Source organism: Oryzias melastigma, linkage group LG4, assembly GCF_002922805.2.
Source record: "Oryzias melastigma strain HK-1 linkage group LG4, ASM292280v2, whole genome shotgun sequence".
Classification (NCBI taxonomy): Eukaryota; Metazoa; Chordata; class Actinopteri; order Beloniformes; family Adrianichthyidae; genus Oryzias; species Oryzias melastigma.
In genome coordinates this window covers 2,916,483-2,938,731 of record NC_050515.1, presented here as the reverse complement: position 1 = coordinate 2,938,731, position 22,249 = coordinate 2,916,483, and the positions used below count along the sequence as shown (strand labels likewise).

The 22,249-nt window shown below is 40.8% G+C and overlaps 2 protein-coding genes across 8 annotated transcripts in view; both read left to right on the top strand.

The window, feature by feature from the left end:
• Window positions 1-22,249, top strand: part of tle5 (TLE family member 5, transcriptional modulator) — a 439,890-nt gene that overhangs the window by 204,359 nt on the left and 213,282 nt on the right. The window lies entirely within an intron of this gene.
• Window positions 1-22,249, top strand: part of akap6 (A kinase (PRKA) anchor protein 6) — a gene marked incomplete at its 3' end in the record, with an annotated part of 208,933 nt that overhangs the window by 26,840 nt on the left and 159,844 nt on the right. For 4 of the 6 annotated variants that reach the window (XM_036211423.1, XM_036211427.1, XM_036211422.1 and 1 more), the window contains 7 exon segments: window positions 13,293-13,402; window positions 13,501-13,642; window positions 14,716-15,309; window positions 17,790-18,134; window positions 19,232-19,360; window positions 19,439-19,567; window positions 19,661-19,924. In XM_036211423.1, the coding sequence (XP_036067316.1) occupies window positions 13,293-13,402; window positions 13,501-13,642; window positions 14,716-15,309; window positions 17,790-18,134; window positions 19,232-19,360; window positions 19,439-19,567; window positions 19,661-19,924 (1,713 nt within the window). 6 annotated transcript variants of the gene reach the window in all.

The window sequence follows — 22,249 nt, the reverse complement described above, 5'->3', positions numbered from 1 at the left end:
AGTCAGAGTTCAAAGATTTAATAACAGAAGGCAACACATTGAGCAGGGGTATCAAACTCAGTCCCCCAAAGGGCCAAATAAAAAATACACCTAAAGTTAAACAGGATAAACATTTATTGAACACTCTAAAACTACATTTTTAAAACTGTAAACTGTAACTTAACATAATTACGAACTAGATCTATAGCATTACCTGTGATAATGCTAGTGTGAATGTTGTAAGCTGAATTTGGCTGCTGAAGATGCTAGAGCTGATAGCTGAAGATACTGAAATTGATAGCTAAAAACACTGAAGCTGATAGCTTAAAATGCTGAAGCTGATAGATGAAGATGCTGAAATTGATAGCCAGCTAAAATATTAGCTAAATACCAAATTAGCAAAAAGCAAAACAAAACAAAAAAAATGTAGGTTAGCCAAAACAGCTAGCACTTAGCTGAAAAAATAGCTTAACTTCAAAGTAGCCTGAAAAAAATGAAAAAAATCCTAAATTAGCCAAAACAGCTAGCATGTAGCTCAAATATTAGCTAAATTCCAAAATAACCTAAAAAGTCTTAGTAAATGCCAAAATAGTCCAACAAGCTAGCTGAATGCTATTTTTTAAAACTGATATATAACGTAATTATGAATAATAAAAATGGCAGGAATATTATTCCAGAATAAATCAACCTAAACCTTAAATGACTTTCAATATTTCAATGTAGCGCAACATAACATCTGGCCATTAATAACATTCAAATAAATATATCTGGCAGGCCGGATCCGGCCCCTGGGCCTTGACTTTGACACGTTATTTAAGAGAAGTGCTTTGGAGAATGAAGTGAGTGCTTGTGTCGTTCCTGCTCTGGGAACTCCTTATTTTATTTTACTGACAACACTCTTTTTGTTTTTGTGGTCGCCACACTTGGGACCCGTAACACATGCAGGACTCCTTCCCTGCTTGTCCGAAGCTTCTGAAGAAGCTCTGATGACAGAAGTCTCACTGACGTGCAGCTCGTGTCCTCACAGGCTGGATTAGGCCCAGCTTGGCCTGCACCTTCCCTGCAGCAGCAGCGTCCGGACTAGACTGAAGGCGAGCAGAAGTTTATTAACTTTAATGGCAGGCTCGGCGCCTGGCGAGCAGCCGCCGCCGTGACAGAGTGGGAGATTGGAGAGGACAGGCCGCCAGGCGGCTCTTTGAAATTGTATTCACGCCTCTGGTGATCTCTGAGCTCCTTCATCGTGTCCTTGCTGCTCTTTTCTTGCTTTGTTTCTTTTTTCCCTCCCTTTGCTCCCCCCCGTTATATTTATAATGCGTTTGCCTGCAGGGCATTTTTCTATAACCTGACCTTGCCATGGAGCCACTGTAGGACATGATTAGAGTGATGCAACTGCTGCTCTTGTGTGTCTGCGCTGGTGTGCAGCCTCTCGGCCATTCTTAGCTTCCTGCTGCAGGCGCCGTGCAACAGCTGAACGGACGCCGTCCCGGGCCGCTCGGGGAGGGAGGGGCCACACAGAAGAAAAAAAAACAGATTTTCTGTTTCATCCTGGAGCATAATTTAAAGAGTAAAAATGCAGTTTCTGAGAGTTGAGCTTTTAATACTTGCAGTACCGTAATTTAGAATTCTCTTTGTGAAACAAACGTAGGCTGTTAGCTGAAATTCTAGTTATTTGTTTCATTTTTCCTGTTTGTTTGCAGTTTTTATTTCTTCAGCTTTCTTCTCAATCAACCAAATAGACTCCTTCAGCTTTGACTTCCTTCTTTGCAGAAGTTGTTTGGTCTTCAGCTGCTGCCTCTCAGCTGCTGTGATATTTCTGTGTCCTGATCTCAGCGTCAGAGCCATGTCAGGAATCTGGGAGGCTTCAATCAGGCAGTGGAGGAGGAAGGCGGGGATTCACTCAGCTCAGACGGGCTAGTCTCCAGTTTTCCTGGACTTCAAGTGAAAGAGATGGTATTGTCTTTTGGATGAAAGCCGATGGTCTGCAGAGCAGCAAAACCCACAAACACATCAATATATTCAGATGAATCTTTCATAGCAGAAGGCTTTTGCTGTGTAAACAGAGAGGTTCCAGAGCAGTTTTTCATCATTAGCTGGATGTGGTTCGGTTCTTGTGAAACCAAATGAAGAAAAACAGCTTCAAGGGAAGGAGAAACTCTGACATCTTCAGTGTGATCGCTCTAATTGTTTTAATGATGAAACTCATGTTTTTTCCAGGAAATATCCCAGACCTCCCCTCCTCCTCATCTTCCCTTCTGCACGTTGATGAGGTGAAGGTTTTGGCTTTTAATGTGAAAATCCTAATGGGGACGCCACATTGAGCCCGTTTTTCTTCAGGTGTATATGTAAATATGGATATATTAAATATGAATAAATGCTTTTAGCTCTAATTTTGTTCATTCTTGTTTGCTGTCACATAGGGCTGCCATGATTAGTTGACTAATCGACGACTAATCGACTATTAAATTAGTCTAAAGGCAGATATATTGTATGTGCATCTGTCTTTGAAGAAGTTTGGATTGTTTTCGTGGCAGAAATGGAGAGAAACTGTTTTGTCTGGGATGACGTCATGAAATGGACTGCAGCTGCATGCAGTGGCAAGCGGAGCTTCAGGAATCGAGATGTTTTACGTCCGGGAAGGAAAAAACTCACGGAATAAAAGTAATATTTCATAAATAATTTGTTTCTTAGTGGTCCGAAGGTAATATATGGTCGTTTACATGGATATAGTTCACTCTGAAAGGCTTAAGAAAATCATGGTATGGCCCCGTTAAGATACAAGCTAGCTTTTTCGGGGCTAATTTTTAGTTTAGCTCAGATTTAAGCAACACACTAAATATTTTTGCAAAATTGGGATGTAGTAGGAATTTGTAAGCAATTTTACTGCATCATTTTCAGAAATTTAGGTCAACTTTAGTGCACTTTCATAGTTCTTTATTGAAATTTCCAGTCTTTTAGCAAATTTTGCATTTTCAGTAAATCCCTTCTGCACCTAAAGTAAATTGTCTCACCATTTTCAACAAAAAGCTTCAGTATCTTCAGCGACTACTTTCAGCAAAAATCATTCACACTTTCATTATCACAGGTAATGCAACTCTTCTAGTTTAATCTTATTTTAATACCAAAGACTAATGAAGGACAGAAGCTGCACGATTCATTCAAAGTTTAATAAACTATCGTCTTAATTGTCTTTATTTTTAGTTAGTTTAAAGCTAATTATGGTTGATGTGTGTTTTACATCCACTTTGCACATGACTCGATTAGTCGACTAATCGGAAAAAATAATGGTTGATTAGTCTATTATTAAAATAATCATTTGTGGTGGAATTACCGTCAAATGGTGCAACTGCAAAGATGTTTGAATTTTTAACTTTTTTTGCGGGTTTATTAAATGTTAAATGTGCTTATCTTTGTGTTTTGCGTGAAGAACATTTCCTCATCATCAGGTGGACTCATGAACTTCATGTTGGTCTGAGCGATTCATGCAACTTGATTCATTTAGGTGAAAACCTTTCTTTTCTCTGAGATCATTTTGACGAGGACGTGGTTTATAACAGAAATCCAGTAAAACAACGTCCTGTCATTTTCACTTCCATTCTTGGCGTGGCGCTCCGAGCCGACCTTGGTTTTGGAGCGGTTGTTTGTCAATAGACTGAATGGATTTTCCTCAGCTGTCACAGCTGTGTTTCGTCATGGCTCCTCTTCCCGGCTGGAGCCGTCCTTGCTCCTCTTTGGATGAAAATAATGAGTGATTACGTTCAAGAACAAATGCTGGTCTCAAATCTAACGCTTGTTGTTCTCGTAGACCTCATCATCCCGCTTCATGGCAGGGAAGGACTGAATTTCTCTGACAAAATGTGAAGCTGTGGTGAATCATGGAGCCAACAGGGTCGGGGGGTGTAATGGAATCAGAACATCTGCATCAGTCATGAATGAAGTTACTGGAGGGAGCCAGGGTTTGGGGTTAGAATCTCAAGTTTGTAAATGTGTCGGAGAATATGGAGGGATTTTTCTGCCACCATAATGAAAGCAAACATCACAGTTTTGAGATCAAAATTTTTTAAGTTGCAAATAGGGCTGGGCGATAAAACGATAATTATCGTTATTGCGATATTACTTTTTTTCGATAGTGAAATGAGTCTATTGCGATAAACTTTCGTTTTAAATGAACACGGGAGAAACCCCCGGAAGAGCCGCGCTTCTTCTTCTTCTTCTGATTCTGGCTGATTCTAGGAGCCCAGACTGAGAGGGGGGGCACGGAGGCCCCGAATGATGACAAAAGGACACAACAGAAAACATTATTTCAGTAAACCAATAACCAATATATAATCGCAAATACTTTTATTTTTAATGTCAAGGTAACGATGTTTATATATTTAATTTTGGAAACATCGTCACCGGACCCCCCTCCTCTACATTGAAAATGGTTCGGTCCGACTGGATTATTCTTCCGCAGGTGCGCTGTTTGTTACCGACAGACCCACAGAGTGTGAGGGAGAGAAGACACGCTTTAAAATCAGGAGTTTAAAACCTGATTTAGAGGAGAACCTCCATGAAAAAAGAAAAAAGGAGACAGTCTGTCTATTGCCGCGCGTCACGTGTCACGCGGGGCTGAAAGAGGAGAGAAGGAGAGACTGGGCGTGTGCAGGGGGGCGGGGCTGAAAGAGGAGAGAAGGAGAGACTGCGCGTGCTCGTAACAGCCGCGCGCAGGGGGGCGGGGACTCGATTGTGGCTGTGGAGTCGAGATGAGTTTGAGGGTTTTGTTAAAATATTAACCAAAAGCTTTTGTATAGAGCTTTGAATGAGAATAATTTGTTGTTTTATTATGTATCAAAAATGAATTTGTTAGTTACGTTTGTGCCGTTGATGCTCATTTCTTAATGAGGTGATCTAATAATAGTAAAATAAACTTGTTTTTAACAACTCCTGACATGACACTAAATGAAGAGATCTTATGTGTTTGATCAATCCTCCATGTACACATGTCAGATGACTGAGTGAAATGATGATTAAATCTATTACCAGAACTGTTTATTTCAAGATTAAGTTTACATTTTATTATCTTCTGCTGCACAGCAGTACCTATAGTTTCTGTTCAGAAGAAATTAGAAAATAATATAAAAATAACTGCAATATATTTGCTGCTTTAGAACAATGTTTTTAAGACTTAATTTTATTTTGAAAGGAACTTGTATGTGCTGCAGTCAGATTAAAATAAATCAGAAATTCTGTACAGCCTATTGAAAACATACCACCGTTATGGTTTAACTATTGTGTACATTATGTATATGTACTATATTTATTAGAAATATTTAAATGTTCCTCACAGTTAGTTTCAATACTACATTTAATACAAAAAAATAATGAAAGTTTAATTTGAACTAACTAAGATTTAATAGTGGGGGGGGGCAATGTTAAGGTGTAAAAATCTGAAGTCCTAAAGCTTTTTGCAATAAAGATTACTTTGATTATTTGATTTATATCGTTTCTAATATCGTTATCGCACAAAATGGAAAAAAACGATATCGCAATATGAAAATTCCCATATCGCCCAGCCCTAGTTGCAAACAAAATGTAAATTGTTAAGAAAAAAAAATCTAACAAAAACAAACCAAAAAAAATGTTTAAATATTGTCTTTCAAAAACGTTTTACAAACTTTTTTTTTGCTTGCAAAAAATATTTTTGCGTTTGCAAACTTTTTTTTTCTTTCAATGCCTCGCATTGCCATGCTTGGGGACCGAGGCAGTCAACGCTGAGACATTTTTCTGCTGCAGACATTTTAAACACGCTGGTCGCTACACTAACATGAATAAATACAGAACCCTGTTGTATATTTGAGTTTTGCTGCTCCTTCTGAGTTCTCCTCAGAGAAACCGGCCAGAATGGTTGAAGAATTCCGGCCGACCAGCGCCAATAGAAAATCCAAAGTCCGGCTCGGTCCCCAAGCCCGGCAATACGAGACAGGGACAGCTGACTGGATAGAATCTAGACCAGGGGTATTCAAGTCCAGGCCTCGAGGGCCGGTGTCCTACATGTTTTCCAACCAATCTTCCATTGAAGCTCCTTATTGGCTGCTAATTTCCAGGATCAGGTATGTTTAGCCAATAAGGAGCTTCAATGGAAGGTTGGTTGGAAAACATGTAGGACACCGGCCCTCGAGGCCTGGACTTGAATACCCCTGATCTAGACCAATCAGCAGGCTGTCTGGGGTGGCCCAAACGTAACGCTGAGAGAAAATTTTGAATAAATCAAAGATAGGGCAAAAGCGAGATGAGGCACAATGCATCTAAAAAAGTTTGTGCTGCAATTGCAAAAATATTCTTTAAAGAAAAGAAAAAGTTTGCCAACACAAAAATATTTTTTACAATCAGAAAAAAGTTTGCAAATGCAAAAAAGTTTTTGAAAGAAAATATAAAATATTTTTATTTGCAAATTTTTTTGCTTGAGACTTTACATTTTGATCTCAAAAGTTTGACTTTCCTTGCAATATGGTGGCACAAAAATCATTCCATAAGAGAGGGAAAGTACAACTGTGTCAACTGACTGTGTAAGTGTATGTGTGTGGGTGTGCAGGGGTGTGTGCGTGTGTGTGTGTGTGTGTGGTGGGGTTGTTGGTCTTAAAATAAGTCTTCACAACTGTTGTGACCCGTCCTCCCCCCACTCTGGAAGAATCAGGTCACCACACAAACTGTTGGTGTGGGCGTCGCTCACCTCTCTTCACATGGCAGTAGGACTTTAGACCACAAGCACAACTTTCTGATTGATTTAAATGATTTTAGCTTCTTATTTTTTTTCAATACCTTCCAAACTTTGACTTTTTGGTTTTTTTTTTCTGGTCCTTGCTGATGACCTGAACGAGCGTCTGGTGGTATGAACAGGTAAGACTGACTGAAATGAACCTTACAGTACTTTTGATGCTGCTGCAGAAATTAAGGTTCTGGTTCCTTCTTCTCCATGCGAAATGAGAAGTTTTGTCTTTAAGCTCAGTTTGTGACTGTTGGGTTTTTCTTCAGCAGAAAAAGAAACATAATTTGCTGAATTTTAGAAAGAAAGTTGCTGACCTCTGCGTCTTGGCTGCTGAGTAACTCGAACCCGTTGATGTCTCTTATTGTGAACAACGGCTGCCTTGACAACAGGGATAAACAGTAACTCATGTAAATCTCTGAAGCAGCTGCTGAGCAGTGAAAGGATTTGTAAAACTAGTTTCATCTTGTTAATTAGCTCATTAAGAATGAAAATTAACTAAATTAAATCAGGAGGAAGCAGAGATGAGGACTCGCTGGTTATGAGTGCAATAAAAGAAAAATCTCCCTCAATTCAGTTGGAACAAATGCTTGTTCTTATAAAGCACATGTCAAAGTCAAGGCCCAGGGGCCGGATCTGGCCCTCCGGGTAATTTTATCTGGCCCCCCAGATAATTTTATTTTATTGTCATTAATGACCTGATGTTATCTTGTGCTTATTTCTAATTTGTATAATTTTGTTTGTTTTTAGGCTAATTTAACATTTAGCTAATATTTTAGCTGGCTATCAGCTTCACCGTTTTCAGCTATTCGCTTCTGCGTTTTCAGCTATCAGCTTCAGCGTTTTTAGTTATCAATTTCAGCATCTTCAGCTATCAGTGCTAGCATCTTCATAGGCCAAATCCAGCTTACAGCATTCACTCATTATCACAGGTAATGCTATACATCTAGTTCATAATTATGTTAAAAGGTTAGGGTTAAAAACAATTAGTTTTAGAGTGTTCAATAAATGTTCTTCCTGTTTGGCCCGCGATCTAAGATATGTCAGAACTTCCTAGAAAAGTCAAAGATTATTTACAGAATTGTTGATGTTTTGTTGGTTTCAGCTTCAAAAGCTCTTTTTACTTAAACTCAAACTTGAGGAGGACTCGTCACATTTGGATCTCCTGCTCTTTGATGTTGCTCTTCGGTCCAAATGTTTTTCATATTGTTTGAAAGTCCAGCAAAGAAAGGGCAAAACTCAAAAATTCAGCAAGGTTCTCCTTGCAGAAGCAAAGGCTTTGGAAAAAAAAAAAGCCTCTATAATGAGTCTTTGTATCATTGCTGCAGGTTTAGGTTGTCTTTGAAGCAGCTTAATTTGAATCCTCCAGGGGGAAGGAACACACGGCATTTGATCTCCAAGGTAACACATGCTGCGTTGATGGGCTGGAGTGCAGGAGTTGAAGGTTATTAGATCGAATGGGTGTGGATGCGGCCCGGCTGTCGTGAGCAGTTTGAACGTGGCCGGGCTGAAGCTCTTGATGTTGGGGCTGATGAGGGTGAGCCGCTATTGGAGCTGAAGTTTAAGTCGACTCGTTTCAGATTGATTTCAGGCAATTAGCAGCCCTGCTGGATGTGTGCAGCGTGTGATTGACAGGTCCTGTCTTGACTCTACGTGACTGAAGAGTTGGAAAGTGTGTGTAGCTTGTTTGCAGTGACTCGAGTTCTTGTGTGCTGCTGTTTTCCTTGAGCTCCTCACAAATGAAGATGGTGTAGAGCACACTGCTGTTTAAAATTAGAGGGATGCTAAAGTGCATCTCTGTAACTCTCACACACAGTGCATGTGAACACATGCTGAGGGCTTCTGGCTCTGAACACTTAATCATCTGTCAGTCAAGTGAAGTGTGAAAGGGCACAAAGTTACTCCCTCAGATATGATTTTATTTAGTTAAGCTTGAACTCGCCGTCAGGAGGCCGTTAACAGCCGCTCTGAAACCTGCAAGAAGATTTCTTTTTAGGTTAAAATGACATAATTTCTTCAGTCTTAAAGGGGCCATACCATGAAAAATAAACTTTTAGAGCTTTTAGGTGTATTACAACATTAATTCCTCACTATCAACAACCCCAAATGAGTATTTTGATCAATTCATGCAGTTTTGAGTAATCCACTAAAAAACCTACGCTCTCAGCAGTAGCCCCTCCCATACCCACGAAAACAAAGCGGGTCCTCACATGCTGATGTCACACGGTAAGAACCGCCCCTCCAGAAAGAGTCTCCTCCACCCCTAAGCTGACACAAACACTTTCTCCGAGAAGCTAGCAGTGATCAGTTAGCTTCAAGAGCCCCTCCCAGCCCTCCCGCCCCCGGTTTATGCAGTCGTACAGTTGCCGGCTGTCTGTGTTGTGAGACAGTTTAGCGACGGCCAACGAAAAACTCATCTCACAGGGAGATTCAGACGTGGATGGACCTCTTTGAGGCTACATTGTTGGGCAGTTGTGTGAAGGGTCTTGTCCAAGAACCCTCACTGGATAAAGCTCAACATGCCCCCTAAGAATCAAACACCGCACTTAACAAACTGAGCCTTAGATCTAACAGACTTCATTTTCAATTAATACAACCTTCAGTGTAGAAGAAGACACAGCATACTTTTCTTTCATAAATGTTGGTCATTTGCAGAAGTGGGCATTATTCTTGTGGTTCTGGTAGCCCAATTTGACTCAGAAAGCGACAGATGTCTCATCCTCCTTTCTGATCGTTGCTACTTGAAGATGAGTTTTTATAAGTAAACTCAGTGTGAATTAAGGTGACCGTGGCAGAGAGATGTATACTAGTTCTCATATGTTCTGGTAGTCATGGTGAGGACCTGTCACACTGATCTCAGAGCTGTCTGCCAGAACCAAAGATTTTCCCGCAAATGACTTCATACAGAAGCTCAGGCTTGGCATTGATTGAGTCGGACAGGCCTGCTGCTGAGTGCAGTGCACGTGTGCGTCTGTGTGTGTATTAGCATTTGAAAGCTGTGAGTGAATTATTGAAGCGTCTGAAAGACACCAATGACATTTTCACTACTGTTTTACGGAGACACGACAGCGCTTTGATGACGAAACTGAGGATGCGCGTTTGCCAGCTGGAGTTCAAGTACATTCAGAGAGCTGCGAGTCAGTCTGTGACGGGGATTTGCATGTAAGATGTAATTCTGAATATGTATGGCTCGCTTGGTTCAGACTTAAAACATGTCAGAAGGATTTATCAGATTTTCTGCAATGGTTAACGTCAGTTATGGCAGTGGATGTTTTTACACTCATTTTCCTCAAATAATCCTGTAAATAAAGGTGGGAAGAATTCTAGAAAACAAACCTAACAGGAAAAGCCTGTTTTCACCGTGTTGAAACGGAGCTGAAGGGTTTTCCTCTGGGTTTGTGATCATCTCTGTGATGTAACGTCCTCTGATTTGAAGTGCAGCTGCTCTCCAGGAACACATCTGGCACTTCAACTCCTGCTCACAAACTGTCTCCAGCTGTGTGCTGCTGTTTCTGAAGAACCCCCCGCTAAGAGTTTTCTGATGGCTTCAGCTGAAGGCAGAATGTGTGTGGAAACTGTTAATGTTACTAAAAAGCAAAGAGATGACACAACACAGTTTAGACTCTCTGCAGTCTTTCTGATTCTGCTAAGAGTAGGCTGAGCTGCTCAGTGTTCACGCTGGGAAAGGGGGTTATTGTAACAAACACGTGATAAAATGTGTCTTTTGTTGGATCATCTGTCCGTTGTAAACGTACATGTTGGCATGAAAATGGATTATGCAGACAGGAAGCTAGTGTAATTCTATTTTTAATGTAGTGACATTTGCAGTTCCAGAATAAATCAACTTAAACCTTAAATAACTTTCAATATTTTACTCTCCATAAAAATATATTTTGTCAAAATTATACAAGTTAGAAATAAGAGGAAGATAACATCGGCTCATTGACACGTGCTCTAAAATCTCAGCCAGGAATAAAACAGGAGAGCTGGATTTTTTTCAGGTTCAGTTTCTTGACCTGATGATTGTAGATTTCTCCAGAAATTCTTAGGTTAGCTTGGTTCCAGGCCCAAACAGGAGCTCTGCTCCTCTGCCTGTCCTGCTGATATGGCATCAGAGCAGTCCGTGTACAGTAGAGCCGCCCGCCCTCAGGAGGTCAGATTCTTGGCCAAATGTGCATGAGCCAATCTGGCAGCGTGTGTGACCTAAATTCCTGCACTCGGGGTGGCGCTTTATTCCTAGCCGACGTGTTAGGTTGTTGGGGCAGCTCACCGTGGAGCGGGGCGGTGAGTCAGCAGCCAGAGACACGAGTACCAGACCGGCTGGTTCAGGGATTCACAGAGGTCATTCTCCAGCATTTTAATAGCTTCACGTGGTCACCCTAGTCAGGTATTTCTGAAATACTCTTGCTGGATCATGAAAATGCCATTTATTTATTTTTTGAGCCTCATTGAGCCAAATCAAAACCCAAGAGTTCCTCAATGAGTGTTCGGCAGAACACTTCATCACAATGATTGCAAAGCAGTGACACAGAAGTGACACATTCAAAAATGATTTTTTATGCAATAGTGTCCCAAAACAGCAGACACTGACAGTGGAACAGGACTATACCTTACCAAAGGAAACCTGAAAAACATAGGGGGACCAATTGCAACTAAACAGAGTAACTGACAGCTAACTTTAAAATACTGAGTGTAACTAACACAAGTAGAAGATTTTTGAGAACATAAAACCAGCAGCACACAGATGGAACTGGAAGAGAAACAAAACTACAGAAGAGAACCTGACACAAAAACTTTAATAAAACTAAACCTTTAAATTAAACCCAGATATCAGGAGAAAACTAAAGGTTTTGATCCTTTGAGGTACAGTCTGTGCTGCTTCTTTTACATGTTTTTTGTTTGTAAAACTGAAAACATGCTGAGAGCTTAGAAAATCGATTCTGGAGAAGAATCAAATTCAGAGTGGATTTATGTGCGCCAAGTCCCCCTCTGATAAAAATCCTGTTTTTAGAGTTTTTAACATGTCTGTGTGTTTTTTCTCATGAAAGAGAAAAAATGTAATAAGAAATCATTTTGTTTTTCCATTTCCAAGTATTTCTCCTTTTAAATCAATCAAACTGTCTTGGACAGACTCTGTTTGAATGAATGATCTTCTTTCCATCAACAGCTCTGCTGCACATGCACTAAACCCTCATCTGTTCCTAGTGTCTAGTTCAGGTTCTGGAGAAGAGAAGATGGTATCTTCACATTGACTGCAGTCAAATGAGCCGCCGTTCACATTTCTGTGGTCAAATCAGCATCACTGGATTTTTGGTGTGAGTTTCATCCAATACTTACGGTAGCAGGACTGAGAACGCTGGAAAATCTCCACCAGACTCCACGGAGCTTCTTGATGTGACCACGGAAATGTGAACGGCGGCTCATTTGAGACACAGAGCTATCATAGTCAGACAGGGGGGATCAGGGACGGGGCTACTCAGCTCAGCTCCAAAAGCCACGCCCCCTCAGAGGAGATTTTGGAAACAGAGGCTTCAGATCAACATGAAAATGGCTTTTAAAGACATTTAGGTTGAGGGATTTTGGTTAAAAACTTCATAATCCTCATTAAAACACTACCGGGAGCGTTTTTTTTAAGTACAAAAAATTGTCAAAAGGGGACTTTAAAAACTCACACCGATATAAATTGCCTTTTAATATTAAGAAAATTAAGTCCAAACTGCTTTTTTGAGTATTTCTTTATTCAAATCGTGAATCAGGACCAGGCGAAAAAAAAAGATGATATTTGAAAAAAAAAGTATTAATTATGCAAAAAAATACACTAGTCGGGCCACCTGCTCTACGCTCCGCTCCATTCTGATGCATCCACTTGCAGTTAAATAGATCCATGAACATCTTTGTTCTCCTCATCTGAGCTGGAATCTGGATCTAAACTGTATGACTGGATAGCTCTGATATTGATCACCATTTCTGTTGTAAAAGCTAATGTTAAGTTGAGGGTGTGAGGGGCTGTAAGCTAGCGGTAGAGAGAGTACAGAAACAGAAAGATTTCAACGAGGAGGGGAAGGGGGGCGGGGTTGCTCCACACCAACAGTCCCACCCACAACTCAGAGGTGAATTTCTTATAAACTCTTGCTGCTCAGCAGAAACTATGTCCTAAAAAACAAAAAAAATAATTTTTAGATTTTGGCTAAAACAGTATCGTTATAGTTAAAAGATCTCTGGGAACACTAAGAATATATCAAAAGATGATCAGGTTGGGACTCTAAGTTCATGAAGCATAAAGATGACTTGAGATAGATAAATATGAGCTGCTGTTACAGAAACACATGTACTTGTGTTCAAGGTTCTCTGTGTAGTTTGTAACCTCAGTTAACAGCAGACTGACATTGCAGTGATGATGAACAGAACATGTTTTTTTTCCACACAAACCTGGAAGTTTCCCGCATGACTGTGACTGGTGTTGAAGACGTGGATTAGGCGTCCATCACTTCTGCTTTCCTCCATGATTCACTCTTTTTGTTGTGAAGCTTGAGGACTCTCATTGAAATTTCCCATTTGTGTTTGACTTCAGGACGTCTGTGAGGACATTTCCGACCATGTCGAGCAAATCCACGCCTTACTGGAGACGGAGTTCTCCCTGAAACTCCTCTCTTACTCTGTAAACATCATAGTTGACATCAGGTGAGGCTTTGTGACGATACATCCTTGATCTGTTTTAGCTTGCTTGTCTGCCTGTGTGAGTATGCAGTGATTATGAACCCACATGAACTGCTGTTTAGGACGGTGCAGCTGCTTTGGCATCAGCTGAGAGTGTCAGTTCTGGTCCTGAAGGAGCGACTGCTGCAGGGTCTGCAGGACTCCAACGGGAACTACACCCGTCAGACCGACATCCTACAGGCCTTCAGCCAGGACCAGCACCAGGTACCACACTGCATTCAGCTCCTACATCACATGCACAGGAATGCAGACTTTCCAGTGTCTTAAAAAGGCCCTACCATGAAAATTCTACTTTTTGAAGTTTTAAATGCATTTTACTGATCATTCCTCACTGTAAAGAACCCCAAAGCGCTATTTTGATCCGTTCATGCATTTAAGAGTAATCCTCTAAAAACCTGCGCTATCTGCAGCAGCCCCTCCCATACCCACAAAAACGAGCGGGTCTTATCGTGTTGACGTCAGCACGATGCGTACTTCCCCTCCAGGAAACACCTGTGCTGCAAGCTCCGCCTCCAGACTACAACAAACACACACCCACTTTCTCCGCTGAGCTGTGGTGCCAATGTAGTTATCTCTTTCCAGAATGTGTACTATGGCTGCAGGGGATAACTACCTTGGCACCACAGCTGTACCAGGAACCGCTCTCGGACCCATCTTTCAAGGCGGTCTCGGTTCGTTTCCAATCGGACTGAACTTCTGTTCACTCTGAGATTCCTCAGTCTTAATATGAAACAAACCGAGAGCGGAACAACTGAACCAAACGGCCACTGTACCCGACAGTCACGTGATGTAAACACGTTAGAAATGAGGTGATCGGTGAGCTGCGGACAAATGTAGAGTATTGGATTTTCATGTTAGCTAAAGGAAAATAATTGGTCCAACTGTTTACTTGTTAGAACGTTTATTTTAACACCATTAAAAAACAATAACTCGCTTTTCTGTGTCTCGTGCGCGTGCGGGATGCTGGTGTGATGTCATCTTCAAAGCTCTATTGTAGTTACAGCAGAATCCTCTTAAAAACAATGTCATAACACCACAACGATGAGACACGGAAACTCATTCAAATGTGATTGGATGAATCCAAGAAAATCATGGTATGGACCCTTTAAGAAAAGACTTATTTTCTTCATTAATCAATTCCTTGTTTGTGAAAATGTCATCTATCAAGCTCACAGTTTGGGCTCATAATTAGACAGAACTTTCCTAAAAGTCAGCAGTATGATTGGAGAGGAATAAATGGAAAATCATGAGTGAAACACGGGTTTCCTACCTTGCAGACCCGCCTGGACGCTCTGACGGAGGTGGACGACTGTGGCCAGTTGACCATTCGCTGCAGCCAGGACTACTTTTCTCTGGACTGTGGCATCACTGCCTTTGAGCTGAGCGTTTGCAGTCCCAGTGATGAGCCGGAGGTCTGCAGTGTAGAACCCATGCCTGAAGACTCCCACATCCAGGACTCAAACCAGAAGCCTCCTGTGAATGAGGAGGGTGAAGGAACTGACCCACCACAGCCTGAACTTCCAGTCCTGAGCGCCTCCTCAAACCAAAACCACTCCTCCTCTGTGTTACCTACAGTGCAGTGCGGCATGCCCAACCAGGGTGAAAGCTCAAAGCGCATTCTGCAGGGGGGGAGTCACAACACAGACACGTCCCCCACACATCCGTCGTTACCAAAGAGAGCTGCCTTGCTCATCAACCAAGAAGCAGCAGACTCATATGGAGATGCTGCAAAACCTCTCTGTGACGCCCAGATTCATGAGCTGAGCCGCAGCACCCCCTCTCTGGTGGAACCTCCGGACCGCTCCAAGTTCTGGCTGGAGCTGGACTCAGTTTATTCGCAGAACGTGTCTCAGTCCTGTGAAAGCCTGCAGGTCAGTCCTCATTGCAGCTGTGACTCAGAACCAAGACATTCTATGGGGTGCCGTTTGTAAACCTGAAAAGTAAAATTTTGACATCAATGTTTTTGGATATTTAGTATGTTTTAGGAAAGAAAAACAGGTCTCATTTTTCAAATGCATATTTTCACCTTTAAAATTAATTATTTATAAATGTTACATTTACTAACTAAATATTTAATTTTAAGGTACATATTTATTTAAAAAAATATATTTATCTTGCAAACTAAATAATTAATTTTATGAAATTAAATATTTAGTTTGTACATTAAATATTTAGATCTAACCTCAATATTATTTTTACAAGCTAAATATTTAAGTTTGGTAATGCAATTTTTAGTTTGGAGCTAATATATTTAGATTCATTCTAAATATATCATTAAAAAACTAAATATATAGTTTTAAAATAATATTTAGTATTTAATTATATATTTAGTTTTTTACTAAATATTTAGATTTAGATTTAAACTAGAACTGTCAGGCGATTAAAATTTTAAGGGCGATTAATCGCATTGTCCTGAGTTAACTCGCGATTAATCGCAAATTAAAATGTGGCCTTTTTTTAAGGAAAAAAATGTGTGCTTCGTGGAATTTAGCAGTACATTAATTTACATTATTTATGAAACATTGTATTGAGATAAACTTTCTTAACAATAAAAGGCTGTAACATAAAATGCCTAACAAAAGCCCAAGTGCAAGTGAAGGGCATTTTAAATTCAAAACTTCAATCAACGTTCAGTAAAATAAAATAAAAAACATCAAAAATACAATTTCCATAACACTTTTATGTTCATTTTTTGTCAGGACCAAATCTTTTCCTCCTCCTCCTCCGCCGCGTTCTCTGGCTGCAGCTCGATGCAGCGACGTGTCCAGCGGAGCTCACGCCATGAATATGCCGGCAGACAGACCGCTATGCTGGGGCTGGATCACGCTTAAACCTCCAGAACATTTAAAACGTCCCCCGGTGCGCCTGCTGTTCGGAACGTCGGGCTCTCGGGACGCGGCGCCGGACGCGAGCCGGTACCACCACACGTGGTACTGGACGCGAACCAGAGCCGGGTTAGGGTGCAGGAGCTCTCCAGGTCCTAGCGCCGGCCGGTTTTAGCTCGCAGCTCGGTGGTTGGAGACCCGCCCGTGATCTAGTGAGAGCAGCCGGTAAGTTAAAGGGCGGGACGCCCGTGCGCGGTGTGGAAAGGCACGTATGAGAAAATCCGCGGTTAATGCGTCAAAAAAATTGTCGGCGTCAAGCACACGTCAGATTAATGCGTTTTTAATGCGACAAATCTGACAGCCCTAATTTAAACTAAATATTTAGTTTTTTATTGAATATTTCGTTAAAACAGAAATACCGTATTTTCCGGACTATAAGTCGCGTTTTTTTTCATAGATTGAATGTCCCTGCGACTTATACTCCAGTGCGACTTATATACGAATTTTTAATGATGAGATATGGACCGTAAGTCTAGAGTGCCCTCTTATGGTGATCTATGCAATTACTTTATTTACTTTAGTTATTCAGACGTGACACAGAGGACGAAGAATTTAAGGGATTTAGTGATATGGAGTGAGATTGCGTGCAATTAATTACAGTAAAGATACAAAGTTGATGAGTGCTTGAGGCTATAGTTAAATAAAACTGTTATGTTATATAAATGCTACACCTTTTCGTTTTTTTCATGATGCTAATATGTGAATATGTGTTGACACATATTCAGCCTGTTTTCTATTCACTTATGAATGTTATAACTTACCTTCCAGGATGATGTAATATCGTTTTTTCAACCAGTTTGTAAAATAAATTACTTGAAAAAAATGCGACTTATACTCCAGTGCGACTTATGTATGGTTTTTTCTTCTTCATTATGCATTTTTTGGCCCCTGCGACTTATACTCCGATGCGACTTATAGTCCGAAAAATACGGTATTCAGATTCAATCTAAATATTTAGTTTTCAACTAAATATTTAGTAAGAGAATTAAATATTTGATAGAAACTAAATATTTAGCTCCAAAACTTAAGTATTTATTTTGGAAAATAAATATTTAGGTTAGATCTAAAAATGTAATGTGCAAATTTCATAAAATTAAATATTTAGTTTATTTAGTAGCTAACTATATAACTTTAAAATAAATATTAAGCTTAAAATTACATATTTAGCCTGCTAACTAAATATATAGTTAGTAAATGTAACATATATAAATACATTAATTCTATAGGGGAAAATATACAAGTAAAAAATGAAAATTATTATTATTCTCCTAAAACACGCTAAATATCTGAAAACATTGATGTAAAAATGTTACTTTTCAGATTAGCAAACGGTACCCCATACAATTTTATGTGTTGTTTATTAACGGAGGCCTCAAAACTCTTTTAATTATCATAATCAATCATTAATTTTTGTACTTGTGTAAACTTTTATACAAAGTAACCCTCACTTTTAATGACATCCACAGATGATTGAGCGGGGCTCCACAAGACGCTCTGCGAGCTCCACGCAGAGAGCACGCTCAGGAGGGTGCGGGCACAGACGGCTGCCGCACAGGTCATCTGGGGTCAGACCCAGCAAGGGCCCCCTCGCCGTCCAGAGCTCAATGTCTCAGGAGGAAGGATCCAGCCAAATACAGCAGAGGCAGAAGGAGGCACGCTTACGCAGCAAGGGAGACTCCGAGTCCTCCTCGCCCTCCCCCATGAAGGAGCAGCTCCTTTCCTCAGACACGGAGGCGTCCCGAGAAGAGTCAGAACCTCAGCTGCACCCCAGCAAGGCAACAGTGTGGATTGTGAAGCAGCGGGGAGAGGAGGTGATTTCCTAAACGTGTTTTCAAGATTAGCTCCTGTGAAAACTCAAGAGAGGATAAAAAAATAGATCCAGCACGTCCCTCAGTGCCTTCGTTTGCTTTTATTGAGCATTGAGCAGAAAACCTCAAATATTGAAGGATTATTCAAATTTGTATTTAGAACAACAAAGTATTCTGAACAATCTAAGAGAGGAAATGAAAACACAGTTCAGCAGGACATACATAAAATAAATATAGTACATTTTTCTGTTGAAATTGGTAAGGTTACCTTTTTTTTATTTAAAATAGTTTTAAACAGCGTTCAGTTGTCATCTTTTCCTGTCTAGATCCATAAACCGAAGTTACAATTCCCATTTATGGCCCTGTCGCCAACTTGTCTGACGCCACAGTGAAAAGGGTCTATTAAGTGACATACTTCACCAGAAAGAGGATGATTGTCTGGCAGCAATTTTAAAAAATATACTTTTATTTGACATCAGATCTTTGCCTTTAGATTTTCATCCCTTCCTGACACTTTCGTAACGGTGAACCTTTTTTTTTATCTCAACACCAGAATTAGTTAAATCAGTGGAGTAAATAAACATATGCGTTTAAAGGGTACCTAAACAGGGAAGTTGGAGGCTGACTCCACCCACAGTCGAAATGTGAAAATCCAGTCAGAGGGGTGGGGTTTGGGGGCTGGACTGTTATCATTACTGGAGCTGTAGATCATGACATGGGACATCTGAAATGTATATGGTTTGACCAATCACAAAATTCAACTGCAATACCTTGATCCAATCTGTAGGGGGCAGCACGCAGCCGTTTTTTTTTTAAAAACTATTTTCAAGAATTAAACTATTTTATTTTAATTTGTCAAAAATTCGGCAATGACCAACAGACAGCACTTTTAAAGCCTCATTTATAGAGACCAACAGATCTTTTCTGCATCATAGTCATGTGAGTGTCCAGTCAGCAGATGCTTAAACAAGTAGCCACAGTCTGAAATGTTGCAGAATAACAGTCTCTCCTGCAGTTGGGTTAACGTAGCTTCTGCACTTCCTGGTTTCTGTAGAACTGTTTTGTTTCTGTCATCCTTAAGTCTCCTCTCTTTATGCCAGGCTCAGGTTCCAGCCTCAGACAGGCAGCACTGGTACGGTTCAGAGGAGTTCCTGGCTCTTCCTGCTCAGCTTCATAAAACAGAGATGCTCACGCTGAAACTCGAGAGTCTCACCAAGTCAATCCCTCATGTAAGTGAGGAACTCCTGAGTGTTCCATGTGAAGCCTGTGGTTCTGAAGGCAGCACTCTCCCTGAACTTTGTACTCAGAGTTCTGGTGATGGTACCCAGGTGGACCTGCAGGACGTAGATGACTGGGAGCTGACGGAGCTGAACACGGACTGGGATGTGGGAGAGAGTGGGGACAACCTGAGTGGGGATGATGCTCCCTCTCCACTGGTATGACACTGCACTAGGTTATTCTTGGACTTCCTCAATCCCTCCAAACACCACAGGGAGCATTTCTGTGACATTCTCTTATGTAACTTCCAGCAGCACCCTTACAGAAGGAAGCTGGTCAGCCGCTTCAGCCCCACCTCCTCCAGCGACATTGCACCCTCACTGGATGAAAGCTTGGAGTCCGGCCCCTTCAGTGACCTGCAGTCTGATGAAGATGAAGGAAGGAGGTCAGGGGATCCATGTCTTCAGCGGACAGCGCCCCTGGTGGACGGGCGTGGATGTGTCGCTCTGGTGCAACAACTGCTGGAGGACATTCAGAGTCAGAACAAAGATCCTGACGTGTGGATAAAAATTGAGGTACTTGTGGGACTGTCTTACATGCAGCTGTCTTTCTCTCACTATTTTTGAGATTTCAGTTTTAAAGGGTGTTCAAACAGGGAAATTGGAGGCTGACTCCACCCACAGCCGAAATGTGAAAATCCAGTCAGAGGGTTGGGGCTGGGGAACAGGACTGTTATCATTAGTGGAGCTCTTGATGTGAGACTTAAATGGTTTGACCAATCACAAAATTCAACTGTAATACCTCAATTCAACACACACACAGACGGTTTTTGATTATACTTTCAAGAATTAAACAATTTTATTTTAATTTGTCAAAAATTTGGCAATGACCAACAGACAGCACTTTTAAAGCCCCATTTACATAAGTCAACAGACAAAAAAAGTTGATTTAGGGTTTCGTTACCCTTTAAATCAGGGGTGTCAATCTCAATCGCAGAAGGGACCAATATCCAAAACACACCTTAGGTATCGGGCCGAACAGGATAAACATTTATTGAACACTCTAAAACTAAATCTTTCAAGTTTTAAAACCGTAACTTTTTAGCATAATTATGAACTAGATATATAGCACTACCTGTGATAATGCTAGTGTGAATGCTGTAAGCGGAATTCGACCGCTGAAGATGCTAGTGCTGAAATTTATAGCTTTAAAAACTGAAGCTGATAGTTGAAAATGCTGAAGCTTATAGTCAGCTAAAATATTAGCTAAATGCCAGAACAGCTAGCATGTAGTGGAAAAAAATGGCTAAACTTCAAAATACCCTGAAAAAATGAAAAAAGCCAAAATCAGCTAAAACAGCTGTCATTTAAATATTGTCCTATTATCTTAGTAAATGCTAAAATAGTCCAAAAAGCTAGCATAATGTCAATTTTTAAAACTTTTAAACCATAAGTTCTTAAGATAAATATAAAAAGGGAGGAATATTATTCCAGAATTAATTAACCTAAACCCTAAAAAACTTTCAATATTTTACTCTCCATGAAAATATATTTTGTCAAAATTATGCAAGTCATTAATAACAATAAAGTAAAATGATCTGGAGGGCCGGATCCGCCCACAGGCCCTTGACTTTGACACATGTGATTTAAATACTGTTTGTTTGTTGTTAATTTCCAGTTAACTTTCTGTTTCTATATAAACTGAAACTTTAGTGTGTCCCTTTTGAAAATAAATCCCCTGCTGTTTTATTCCTGTTCATTTTCGGGACTGCAGATAAATGCATGTAACTTCTGAGGAAGGACATTGAGCGAGACAAAAATGATGCTTTCCTTCCTTGGTTGCAGCTGTCTTGGGCGGCCGTGGTGCAGTGGTAGGGCGGTCGACTCCTGATCAGAAGTGAGCGGGTTCGACTCCGCCTTGACCGCCCATGTGTCGAAGTGTCCTTGGGCAAGACACTGAACCCCGAATTGCCTCTGGTGGGAGGTTGGCGCCAGTGTTCGGCAGCGGAGCCACCACCAGTGTGTGAATGTGTGTGTGAATGGGTGAATGGGTCTGTGACTGTGAAGCGCTTTGGGCCCTCGAAGGAGGGTAGAAAGCGCTATACAAGTATACGCCATTTACCATTTACCATTTGATGGATTGGAGGGCTCGTATCGGATTGTCCCATGGCCGTTTTAATTCATCACCTCACTTCTAAAGGTCATGTTTGATTGGCAGGCAGCTTATTGATGAGGCTACCCGGTGAACTAATCAGTCATATCTGTCATATTGAATATGGTAAAATGTCAATAGCTCTGGGGACTCGTTCCCTCATGGCTGCACCTTTAATTAGCACCATAAAGAGGCTCTTCTGCCTTTAATATATTCTCTTGTTTCATCTCATTCACGTTTATTTCACTCTCTCACCTTTACAGCCCGATCATTTCAATCCTAAATATCTTTAACTCCGCCTGCAACGTATTACTTGGCTGCTGTAATGTCTCAATTTCCCCTTGGGTATCAGTGAAGTTCAGCTTATCTGTCTTATCAGGAATTAATTGGGTCAGACGGCCATGGACAGAGTCAGAAACTGTAATAGGATTTCCAGTGAGAATGGTCAAGGTGCTTCTGGATAGGTCTGAGTGGGGACGGTCATCTGAGGGAGGGGTTGTCCTTGGAACTGACAGCCAGCAGCTCCATGTGTAATGGTGTTAGCTTTATTTTCTTATTCTATTTTCTTATTCTTATTTTCTACATTCCTTTCTTATGTGGCCTGACTTTCACGCAAGTCCTTTCTCTCTTGGCACCTGATTGGTTAATCTGTTTGTGGGAAAAATAAATAGAAGAACAGAAGCTTGATCTGAACAGAAACACCTCAGGCTGTTGATCTGGTGTGCAGTGTCGTGTAATCAAAGTGACAA